This window comes from Dermochelys coriacea, chromosome 6 (genome assembly GCF_009764565.3).
Source record: "Dermochelys coriacea isolate rDerCor1 chromosome 6, rDerCor1.pri.v4, whole genome shotgun sequence".
NCBI lineage: Eukaryota > Metazoa > Chordata > Testudines > Dermochelyidae > Dermochelys > Dermochelys coriacea.
This window is the reverse complement of record NC_050073.1, coordinates 86,059,344-86,071,062: the sequence shown is the minus strand read 5'-3', so window position 1 is coordinate 86,071,062 and position 11,719 is coordinate 86,059,344. Positions and strand designations below refer to the sequence as shown.

The window sequence follows — 11,719 nt, the reverse complement described above, 5'->3', positions numbered from 1 at the left end:
CTGCCTACTTCAGGTTTCAAATGAGGAGTGTGGTTGACCGGACAGTTTGCAACTCGGTGGTTCTACGTACACAATTCACCTTCACACAACAAACAAATAGAAAACCAAGAAGTTTCAAAAGGAACAAGATCCCAGCCTGACTGAATCACAGGTCTGACACAGGAGGCAGGACGAATTCCTGTGCCAGCTGACTTGGGCTAGTGGGCCCCAGGCTAAGACGCTGTCTAATTTCCGGCCTAGACCCTGGGGCGCTGGCTCCAGCCTCAGGCTCTACACCACAATCAAAGAGCCCCTTACCCCAGCGTGCGGCACAGGCCAGCGGCAGGCGCTTAACTGCTGCACAGACATGGGGGGGGCGAGGGGAACAAGGGTGTTCACTGTACCCATTCCCCCCGCGGCGCCACCAGAGCCCGCCATTGCTCCGCAAGGCGCACGCCTGGCTGCGGGGCAGCAACGCCGAGGCCCGCGGAAAAATGCTCGGGGACTTCTCCGCGCGCCGAGCGCGCGCAGTGCCGCGGGCGTCCCGAGCCCCAAGCGCACGCCGCTCTCCCGTCTGCCGACACGCAGGGGCTGCACGGCGGCGAGCCCACTGGCGCCCCGCCGGGAGGGGAGGGGAGGGGAGGGGAGCAGGGGTTCCCCCCGTGGAACAGGGCATCCTCCGGCCAGGGAGGGGCAGAGCGGCTTGCCAGGTAGTACGGCGGGTGTTCCAGTCTCACGGGTGCGGCCTGGTGGCGGCGCCGCGTCACGCGCCCAGTACGTGCGCCACTCCGTTCTGGAACCTTCCCCCAGCCAAAGAAGGGGAGGAAGAACAAGACAGGTGCCAGAACCTCCCATATATGGGCAGCGTCGGAAGCATTTGCGTCATGGCGTCGCGTCGTAGCGTTTCTGCGGGCCGCGAGCGGAACGTGACAGCGTTGTGCCCTGCGCAGCGCCCTGGAAACCAAACAGTAAACAGCTCGCGGGGGAGGGGCGGCTCAGTACGCAGGCGCACGGGGAGCTCGTCGCCGGAGGAGGAGGGGGGGGGGGGCTGTGAAGCCCTCTGGTGAGGAGTCGGGTGCCCGTTGGGAGGGGTTCAGGAGCCAGCTGCCCGGCGCGGCACGTGAGGCGGGCCAGGGCCGGGCGAGCTGAGCGTCCCCAGCAGCGCGGGGCAGGCCTGGCCTCTGCGAACAACCCTCCGTCCCAGGGAGCAGCGCCCAGGGGCGCGCCCGGGTTTAAACCCCTTTGCGGGCCGCCCCTTCGCGCTGTGGCCCAGGGCCAGGGCCAGGGAGCCGTCCCTCCGGGCCTAGCGCCCCGTGCCTGGGGTCTCTACCCGCGGGCCGCCTGTGCCCGGCCGCAACGCACGCAATAAAGGGCAGGCCGCAGAGGCCAGAGTGGGCCGAGCAGCTCCTCGGCGGCTGCAGCCGCGCACGCCCCCTGCGTTTGCTTGGGAAAGAGAGAGGTGCTTCTCCCAGCGGGGCCGGCGGCGCTGCCTGATTACCCTGTGAAGAGCGGCTCCTTGGGAGAAGGAGTGGGGCGGGCTCGAACCTCCCCCCTCCGGCAGAGTTATCGTGTGTCCATGAACCATCTAGTGTGATCGATGACCCGGTTGCCACTGGGAAAGCTCCCAGTCTCAGACTGTTATTTGGGAGTTTACCTTTGGGCCGCACTAACTTCTTGTCATGGCAGTAAAGCTGCTGACACTGAAAAGTGCCTGCTCCTGTTGGTTTCTTCTGTAAGGTAAAGCCGGGCGCAGAGGAAGATTAAATCTGTCAAATCCTTCTGTTTTTCACAAGCACAAAAGTCACGTGAATTTCTTGATGAATAGACGATTGCTACGTTTTCCCGAAGTTTGGAATTGACTAATACTGGAAATCTCTGTGATTACCTCAAGCTGCTCAGTAATTACACAAAATAAAAATAGACTTATGGATAATGAATTTTCAAAACTGTATTTAGAAATATCTATCACTCTTCTTTGATGGTGAATGATGCTGATGTCTCTACCATCAGACTCTGCCATTGTACCCATACTCTAGCAGCAGGTCTAGTCTGATGATGTAGGATAGGGCTAAGGAATGGATCTCATTTAAATACAAATCTCAAAATTGTAATTTCTCCCTACATTCAAATAGAAACTGCATCTGTGCAGTCCTAATCTATATGCCAGATTGTTAAAATAACATTCATATTTGACTGTTAATTCTGATTTAAATATATTTAAAACTCTTTGAACAGTTTTGGGTTTTTTTTGTGATTTACTGTTTGTAATTAGATATAGTGATTAGACTTTTTCTTATACTGCTATGCAGTTTCCCCCTAAGAATTAACTAGAAGTATTGCGGTCTATAGTACCAATAATTCAAGAGCAAAGAAAGATTCACAATAGGCCAATAATACTCAGTTTTTCAATAATATTCTGTTTTATTTTTACCAATATCTGTGTAATGTGAGTACCAAAATATGATAGATAATTGAGGAATATGTATGTATTCCAAGTGCAGATTTGTATGCTACATAACACCCTCCCATGGAAATATTCAAACAGAAATAGTTCTTCCTCGTGCAGTGAATCACATATGACCATGTGGTCCCATGGAATGGGACAGTAAATAAGATCAGACTATGGCTGTGATCCTGCTGTTGGATCTTTGTGGGCATACTCTTGTTCCCACATAGACCCCCCACGGTAGTTCAAGGATCTGCTTGCAGATCCAATTGCAAGAAAGTCACCTATATCTATACTATAGACCTGAGAATCAGGACAAACAGATTGCTAGGGATCGCTGTCTGGTTTATCTGAATTAGCTACTCATCCTGGGTGAAATCCTGGCTCTACTGAAGTCAATGACAAACCCTTCTCCCCATTTTGCAGGTAGTACATTGCAAATAAATCAGACTCAGGATGTGGGCACTATCGCCCCGCTGCCTCCAGATGAAGGATGGGGGTGGGGGAGAACCTGAGCCTGGGCTTCCTTCCAGTGAAGGATTGGGGGATGGGGGAAGGAGAGCCCAAACCCAGGTAGGCATCTGGCTGTCCCCTTTATTCCTGCCAGGTGTGCATGGCCCTTCTGCCCGAGCCCCAGCCACCCAGAGCTAGCAGCGGAGCTCTTTTAAAAAACAACCCACACAGCTCCTGCCTTCCTTGGGAGGCCTGCCCCATAGTTTGAGAACCTTTGATCTGTGCTTTGTTAGGTACTTCACCAAAATCCAGCACCTCACCTTTGAGGAGAGTTTAGATTGTAAACTTGGATCCATGGACCTCACCTTGATACATGCTTGTCAAACACCTTGCACAGTATTAGAGCTATATCTATGTGTCACCTCATGGTTTGGTACTGCTCCCCATTACCATAGTGTTGGGGCACTTTTCATGTAAAATGTCTTGGCAATATGAAAGTACCAGTTTCTAAGTGTTTAATGTCTGAGAGTAGGACCTAGGATCAGTGCTTGAGATGTGTGTCATATTCTGATAATGGCAGATTCCTGTTTAATATTGTAAAGCAGGAAGTTACATAAATATTATCTTCACACAGTGTGGGGCCTTCCTGTTGAGAGACTGTGAAGCTGCAATATGGATACAAAGTATGGTGCACTCTGTATATGCCTGCCCTTGTATATCAGTTTGGGGGAAGAGGCAGAGCATACTGTGGAAGCCAGAGAAAATGAGAGTTAAATTAACTAAACCCAGAATGGCTGTAGTAGCTTCCAACATTTAAAGCATTCCTGCAGGTGCTGCATTCAGTGCATACTAAAAGAACTCCAGCATTTTCAGTACAGGTATCCAAATGCTACTGGGGCCAGCAAGACATTTGTGCCTCAGGAGCTTTCCTAGTGCTTTCTAGAAGAATAACCTGTCATCTTGGGTTGGAAGCTATAGATGATTTAGTTGGTTCACTCATCACTGCCCAGGACAAATGCAGCATCTGGGAAGCGTGTCAGGCTTCTTTCTCTGCAGAATTTCTAGAGTTACCTAAGTGACATGGGTGGCCCCTGATTGGGCTTTACACTCAGTTGAAAATAGCAATGATTTCTTATGTGAAAGTAACTGCGGGCCTGACGAATTGATTCCTTGAAAAAACCTTTAACAGGTGACCCTTCTAGCTAAATCTGGGCCTCTTAAGACATTGGCATAGCGTCTGAGCCTTTTTTGTTGCCCTTGCTCATTCACCACTGCTATCAGGTTTTTACTATCTCATCACCTGATTTTAGGGAGACAGTAGAACAGCCCTCCTGCATCTAAGCCTGCTCAGTGCTGAAATCTCCTTAATTCCAAATTAGTTTTAATAGGTTGGATATTCCTCCTCAGAAGAGCTGAGTTTCTATAGCCAAGCAGAGAGAGGAGGGGGTAGGGGAAGAGAGAGAAAGGCACCTTAACTAGACTAACATGGCTGCTACTCTGAAACCTGTCATTAAGTAGAGGGGGGAAGTTATTTTAAAAACAGGCCCAAGGAGAGGGAAATTAATCCACACAGCAGTTGGGCTCTACCACCTCCTAGAAAATATATAACCATATCCATCTTAGCAGGGATATAAATAAGGCTAATGGAAAGTGAGGGAGGGAAGAAAGTAAAAGGGAAGTGTTGAAATTGCTTTAATATACAAACATTTACTGCCCTTGGAACGGTATAGGAAACACTTACGTTTATGCATCCTAAAAAAATAGGGAGAAGCACAGATTTTGCTACACAGTATTTGTTACAGAAAAGGAGCACCAGAGAGGAGTTAATGGTTTCTGCAGAAACTAGACTGCCTTGTAAGAGTGAGTTTCCAGCCCTCCTGGTTGGAGAGGAAATATGGCAAGTGTTTACTGAACAGAAACCAGGGTGTGTTGTTTGACAGCATGTTGTTTCAAAATACTGACTCAAGTGTCAGCTTACCTCCTCAGTCTGTTTGGAATATTTACTCTGATGCAGCGATGAGGCCACTGTTAAATACATACTGATATTGCTGATCAGTTTTGGTAGAGGGAATGGGAAAAGGCTGTACTTGGGGAGAAAGATTAGGAAAACAGGAAGGAGAAGGAGTTACTGCAGAGAATAAAACATGATGCAGAGGGAAGAACAGTGTCCTTCCAGACAGATGAGAATCAGTGCAAAAAAAAAAAAAAAAAAAAAAAATCCTAGAAAGTGATGATACATTCCCCTCCCCACCCCAGCTCCAAAAATGTTGGATCTTGTATAATTTAAGCTCAGCTACCCCCTAATCACTCTAGCCTTGACTTCTGTCTGAAATTGGTAGGTGTCTACTAGGCATCTTAGATTTTCACTGAGCTAGACCATAGTTGAAGGCCAGCAGAATGTATGCCTGCCTGCAAAATGAGGGGACAGGCAGCATATGAAAGGGATATTGAAGAGTGTTGTTTGTATATGGAAGTTAGGAAATAGCACATTTGAGCCCAAGGGTAATTTGTATCTTCCCTATTAAGTAGCCAGTGTAGTATTTCACAGCGCTTGGCTGTTATAGAAGTTCCATTAAAGATCCTAAACCAGGTATAGCATTCAACTTAAATGCTTTTATTGACAATGTCTCTGAACAATAATAAGCAAACAATGCTTAAGTGTCATCCAAATTCACTTTCCACATGTCAAAAAGACCTCAAGGTAGAAAAAAATAAAATAAAAATATAAATATCTGAGAATCCATCTTAATAAATAAAAGACACAATAAAAACGTTTTCATGGAAAACTTATGTCAGAACATTCAGACCACCTCGACGACGCATGATCAGTACAGTTACAATGAACATTGATGTAGGAGAACTACAGTACATGGATATAGCTATTTATCTCTATCTACTAGAAAATAAGATATAGTCTCTTTTCCCAGTTAAGATGGGTCATTGCTAAAGTCATCAGAACACGATATTGCCAGGAACACAGTAGTTATTGTTAAATCAGCTGCACTAAGTACGAGTTGGAGATACCCAGCACCAGGTTAAATTCCAATCAATCATTAAACCAAGAGATTAATTAATGCTAGTAAATACTAAATAGGGAAGGGGAGCCACCAACCCAGCCATGTTGGACATGCTACAGACTACCAGCTCTCATGGATGGGTCACTGGGGGACAAGACAAACTCCATGCGATTTGCTACATCTCTGGAAGAGATCTCAGGCCTGGCTGCGGATCGCTCCGCAGGGTCCTTTAGCGCCGGACCGGCCTACGCACGCCCAGGGGGAGAAGGACTCTTTGCCCTCCCCAGGTCTGAGGTGTCGGACTCCGGGAAACCCCCCAGGAAGGTGGTGGATCTTTTGCGGTGAAAGGCCCCCCCACATGTAGCAGCAGATGGGAGGCTCGGGATCCGCCGTGTTCGCCCCTCGCCCTGCAGTCAGTGCCCTGGGGCTGCGGCCCCTCACAAGGCCAGCAGGGTCGGGGAGCTGAGCGAGTCGGAGGAGGGCTCGTTGCTGCTACTGCCCTTCCTGTGCGCGGCTGCACAGCTGGGGAAGGAGTCGGCCTCAGGGTAGGTGAAGACGAAAGTAGAGGTGTAAGTGCTGGGGCAGGGGGTGCAGGTCACCACCGGGGTGCAGAGCGGCTCCAGCTCCCCGCACGCCCCGACCGCCAGGGGCTCCCAGTCCGCCGCGTAGAAGGATGAGGAGCCGGCCAGGTCCATGTCGGGCACGGAGCGGGCCGTCTCCCGGGACGAGTGCGGGAAGAGGAATTCATCCAAGGGCTCGGGCTTCAGCTCCAGGCTGCTGCTCGCTTTGGAAGGCTCCGGGAGGGGCTCGGGCTGAGCGGCCTCCTGCAGCATGGGCAGGGCGAAGGCGGCCTCCTCGGACTCCGGGGGGCTGGGCACAGGTGCCTCGCCCAGGCCGCTGAGGTCCAGCGAGGGGACAGCGAGCTCCTCGGAGAACTGCAGCTCCTCGGGGATCTTGCAGGCTGGCCGGTGCGCAGCCAGGATGAACTCGAGCTTCTCCTTCTCCTTCAGCAGGTTAGCGATCTCGGTCTGCAGCGTGGACTTCTCCTCCTCCAGCTGATCGGTCTCCTGCGGGCACAGCGAGAGGGGAGTGAGACACAGAGCATCAGCCGTGCCAGGGGCGGACAGGTACTTCGTGCCCGGCTTGAGGTAGGAATAGGGGGCTGGGTCTGAGGGGGGCGGTGTAAGAGAACTTACCGCTTGCAGCGTGTCTGTCAGTTCTCGCCTCCGGTTGCGGCACTTAGCTGCTGCCATCTTGTTCCTTTCCCTTCTGATCCGTCTTTTTTCCTCTTCCTCCGGGGACAGCTGAGGAGAGAGAACGAGCACCGTTAATATCCACTGCACCCCCTCGCCGGTGAGCCCTGGCAGCACCAGACCGACCTCCCTCTCCGGGTCTCCGCCGCCGGAGCCATATTGAACGTGCTCACAGACTGCGTGAGACTTGCATGTCAAGATAGGTCCCGAGCAGGAGACCAAAGCGAACTCCGGTCCCTCGGACAGTCCTATTGGAGCTGAGCCGGGTTATCCCTGGCTGTCACTCTGCTCCCCCAATTCAATGCAACTGCCGGGGCAGTGTCTCCCGACAGCTCTCAGAAAGCCACTAAGCAGAACTAGCCCCTCCCCTCTTCCGCCCCCCCCCCCGTCCAGACGCCACTTTGGGGTGATCGCAGAGAGCTGTGTGTTCACCTGTTCGATTTTGCCCCTTCTGCCAATGCTTTGCCCTCTGCCTCCTGTATTTTTGACAATTCCAGCCCTCGAATAGGCGCTGGCTGGAGTAGGGACCCCATAGGGATGGGCCCGGTTCTGGGACGGTGCCACTGAAGAGATTAAGGTGGGTTGCACCAGCCATTGCAGATCTGGACTTGTGGAGATGGCAGTCACTGTCGGTACGAAGTTGGCACTAGAGACAGCTAGGTCCGTGCAGAAATCCTGAAAACACAAGGGAACTGATATTATATATAGAACTAGATGAGGGGGAACCCCCTGCCCTGAACCCCCTCAGCAGGCTGTATCCGACACAGTGCCCCAGAGGCTTAGTTCTGTGCTATTTTAAACCAGACCTGCAGCCCCCAGAGCCAGGCTGGCTCAGGCGCTGCGCTACCATCGTCAGACTCCACATGAAAAGGGAGTTTGTTATAAATATCCCTGACGTCTTCACTGACGCAGGCGCCGCTCCGGAGTCTCCTCAATGAACTCTCGTTTTATCAATGAAACTGCTTTACACACCCGCTGCAGAGCTGAGCCTGGGCCACAATCCCCTTCCCTGGGCAGGGCCCGGGACCACACTGCGGCCTCCCCCACATCGCGGGGTAGCTCCTCTCCCCCACCCCAACTCCCCAGGGCAGGGGCCTAGATTACCGTCTCCTCCCCCAGCCCAATGCACAGAGAGCCGGGAGAAAAGGTGCACCCCGTGCAGGACAGACCCTTCCTGACGTGTGTGCGCGGGGGGGAGATTATCTGTGCACCTGAGCTACCCCGTCTATCCCTGGGCGATGGTTGGAAGCGCAGACAACTTCCCTCTGCGACTCCCCCACCCCTCAGGCGTCAGTGGCCCGTAAGCAATCACCAGCCAGCGTCCCGGGCCCTCACCTGCTGGTTGACAGGCGAGCCCATGCTGGAAAAGGAGTCCGCCGGGGAAGTGTAGTAGGTGAGGCTGTCCCCGGCCGGAGACGCACTGCTGCAGCGGGAGGAAGACGCGTCATAGTCGGCGGTGAAGCCCTGGTACATCATAGCGGCTAGGCTAGGGTTGTCCAAACCCTGTCTGGGCGGTGAGGCTGTCCCGGTTGATTGTCTGTGTGTCTATCCGTGTAGACGGGTTGTCTCTGTCCCCAGCCGTATCACTCGTCTCTTTCCCAGCTCAGTCACTCAGATGCTAGCTCTGCTGCTGGAGTAGAGTGCGGCGCCCCAGCCTTTTAAATGCTCCTTGTCCGAATGGATCCTATGTCGTCACTGGCAGACCCAAAGCCTGGGGGGGGGACGGCGGGGATACGCCGCCTCTAACCTTTCCGCACAACTCCCGCCTCCCTTTCCCGCCTTTTACGTACTCCACTGCCCCCCACACCATGTCAAGGTGGTTACACTGAGGGTCTCCGGGGGGTCTGGGCCGTTCAGGGGCAGGGAAGGCTGCTGGTGTCCCCCCTTCCACAATGGTACAGTCCCAGCTCGGGAACCCACTGACGCAGATATCCTTATATGGGATACATCCTGTGCAAGGGGGTGTGACTGACGGGAACCGCTCCAGGCTGCAGCCAAGTGCGGCGCGCGCCTGTGTGTGTGTGTATGTGTGTGTGTGTGTGAGAGAGAGAGAGAGAGAGAGAGCGGGCAGATTGTACAAGGAGAATCGGGTTAGGTTAGTTACAGAAGTCTCCGCAAAGTTCATTCACCTTTCCAGAGGTGACTTTTTCAGCCCAGCTCCTGCCATATGCACCTGCTTCCTCCCAGCCCTATTCAAATAGTTCTAAACAAGTTCGGTTGTGGCTATGATCACATGGTATTAAACCCCCCTGCCCCGGGGGACTCAGCTGTCTTAACAGATAAAATACAAAGGAAGGCTGGGAAAGGGGAAATGAGGCATGAAAGCAGTGTGAGTGAGCAGAGATATCAGGCCAGTCTTGTTAGTTCCATTGTCTTTATTTTAATATCACAAGGTAAGCTAGGTAGCTTTCTTGATGCTTTTTGAAGGTGGATGGAAAACAACAATTGTCTTTACTATTATTTAGGGAAGAAGGTTTGTTGTGTTTTGTTGCTTGTTAGGGGACCTTTTAAATTATAGTTTAGAGGTTAAAGAGTTGTTGATCATGAAGAATAGTTCAGTTGGGAGGGTTGTTTTGTTTTTGAGGTGACAAGCCCATATTTTGTGCTGTATTTTTATCCATCATTTAAGGATCTGGTGTTGTTTTAGTTACAATTTATCTAACATTTCCATTTTGGAGTCCATGTTTGACTTTCTAAATTAATATGTGCATTCCATATAATAAATCTGTTAATGGTATACAAAGTGTCATAAACTAAGTAGATTTCTTCACATCTGTATAACAGTTTTCTTTGTTGTGTGGTACTGCCATTGTAGGGAGCCTGATACTGTGCCTTTCACTTTTATGACATTTTAAAGTATTTGGGAAAAAGTTACCACCTTTTTTGTTAATCTTTAATGCTTTTATATAACAAAACTTGCAACGGGAGGAACTATGTTTAATAAATATGACACTCATTTTCTGCATTTAGTTTTATGAGCACTGTAAAAAGAGTTGTGTTATCTAGTGATTATCTGTCCAATGGGCCTTATCCAAAACCCATTGAAGTCAACAGTAAGACTCCCATTGACTTTAATGGGCTTTGTATACAACTCATAGCAGGTCCAGGTTTCCAATCCATCCACAAAAATATCATGTCTCTTGCAAAGATTTGAATTGCAAATATACATCTGTTTGTATCCAAGCAGACAATGGTGCAAGTTGTACCTGCTATGTGAACATAAAATAACTTAGATCATATCTCTATTGAATTCTTTCTTAAAAACAGTATTTATTATACAACAAAACCCAAAAAAATTAACTAAAAAGTAAATCAAAGCTATGATGTGTATTCCAGTTGGTGTTATGGAGCAGTTACTCACTAAAAGAACACACACATTTCATTGTAAATAAATCCCTATCCTTGGCACAGAATTATTTCTGTCTATACTTTGGGATTGGAATATTACAGAATGTACATGTGGAAAATATAACCTCCTCCACTTCCTGCAGTGAGGAAAATGTTACACTCCTGCAATTATTCATGTTGTTATTAAATATGCAGAATGAAAACTGAGTATAGGGTTAATAATGGGCACCAGGAGGAGTAGTTAGTTAAATAAAGTCTGTCCAGTGCTGTGAAGGAGTAAAGTGCTACCCGGGAGGTTATTGTTATTTATTGTACATTGAACTTCCCAGAAAAGCTGCATACAAACAGAAGTGCGAGGGAGTTGCTGAGATGTGCCATGGTGTGCAGACAGGGGGCTGCTGGCCTGGGGCACTGCCAAACAGCGGCGGCGTTAGGCAGGGGAGGTTTCTCCTTTCCCAGAGTTTGGGTCTGATATAATCTTTGTGGCAGTGAAGTTCAGAGACACCCACCCACGGCGGGGATGCCAGGCAGCCCTGGCTCAGGTCAGGCCAAGCCAGGAGCCAGACCGCAGACTCGCCGAGCACGGGAGCCAAGAGATCGCGGCTATACATAGTAACAGGGAAGCTGCAGCTCTGAGTCTGTTTACGGCAACAAACAGAGCCTCGGGCGCAGTCTCCAAGCAGGGAGCGTCACAGAGCCAGGCTGGGATGATCCTGCTGGCAGCAGCTCCTGCTGCCTGAGCTCATGGGCTAAAAGCAGCGCCTGATGCTGCGGCGCGGTCACCTCCATTCTTAGAGATCTGGGCCACGGAGGCGGGGGAACCGGGCCAGCGGCGATGTCAGAGCAGCAGTACTGGCGGCCCCATTACATCGATTCATCCCGAGGGTGGAGGGGAGCTGCTCTGACCTCTTCTGCAACCCCTGCCCCTGGATAATCTTGCTCTGTCCCTGGGGGCTGGGCTCCTCCAATCGTACCCCAGCGATAGGGTAGCCAGAGACCTGCTGCAACTCTGGATTACTATCCCGGCAGTGTTCGCAGCTGAACTGGCTTCTTTCAGGCAGAGGGCAGAGCTGGAAAAGCCCCTTAGTTTTAGTCCCACTCCCATCTAGTGTATGACAGGGGCGCTGGGCAGAACTGGGCCCAGCAAAGTGGGGCTGAACATCGTTGCAGACTGGTCTCTGTGGTGCAAGGAGCTTGATCTTCATTCTTGTCTGTAAAACAGC

The 11,719-nt window shown here is 50.8% G+C and overlaps 1 protein-coding gene and 1 long non-coding RNA gene across 2 annotated transcripts; one reads left to right on the top strand and one right to left on the bottom strand.

The window, feature by feature from the left end:
• Window positions 1–843: 843 nt before the first annotated feature.
• LOC122460560 lies at window positions 844–2,211 on the top strand. Its single transcript, XR_006281935.1, has 2 exons — window positions 844–947; window positions 1,717–2,211. It is a non-coding gene; the product is annotated as an uncharacterized LOC122460560 (long non-coding RNA).
• Window positions 2,212–5,471: 3,260 nt separating this feature from the next.
• FOS (Fos proto-oncogene, AP-1 transcription factor subunit) lies at window positions 5,472–8,794 on the bottom strand. Its single transcript, XM_038407540.2, has 4 exons — window positions 8,484–8,794; window positions 7,581–7,823; window positions 7,092–7,199; window positions 5,472–6,962 (listed from the first exon to the last, which is right to left on the bottom strand). The coding sequence occupies exons 1-4, from the start codon at window positions 8,622–8,624 to the stop codon at window positions 6,333–6,335; spliced, it is 1,122 nt and encodes a 373-aa protein (XP_038263468.1). The 5' UTR covers window positions 8,625–8,794; the 3' UTR covers window positions 5,472–6,332.
• Window positions 8,795–11,719: the final 2,925 nt, after the last annotated feature.

What these genes read in the sequence shown, in the direction of transcription:
- FOS (XM_038407540.2), bottom strand. Translation starts at nt 8,624, where the DNA reads ATGATGTACCAGGGCTTCACCGCCGACTATGACGCGTCTTCCTCCCGC. An exon ending in GCTCGCCTGTCAACCAGCAG is followed by an intron (nt 7,824 to 8,483) that starts GTGAGGGCCCGG and finishes TTGTGTTTTCAG; the next exon opens with GATTTCTGCACGGACCTAGC. An exon ending in TGACAGACACGCTGCAAGCG is followed by an intron (nt 6,963 to 7,091) that starts GTAAGTTCTCTT and finishes CTGTGCCCGCAG; the next exon opens with GAGACCGATCAGCTGGAGGA.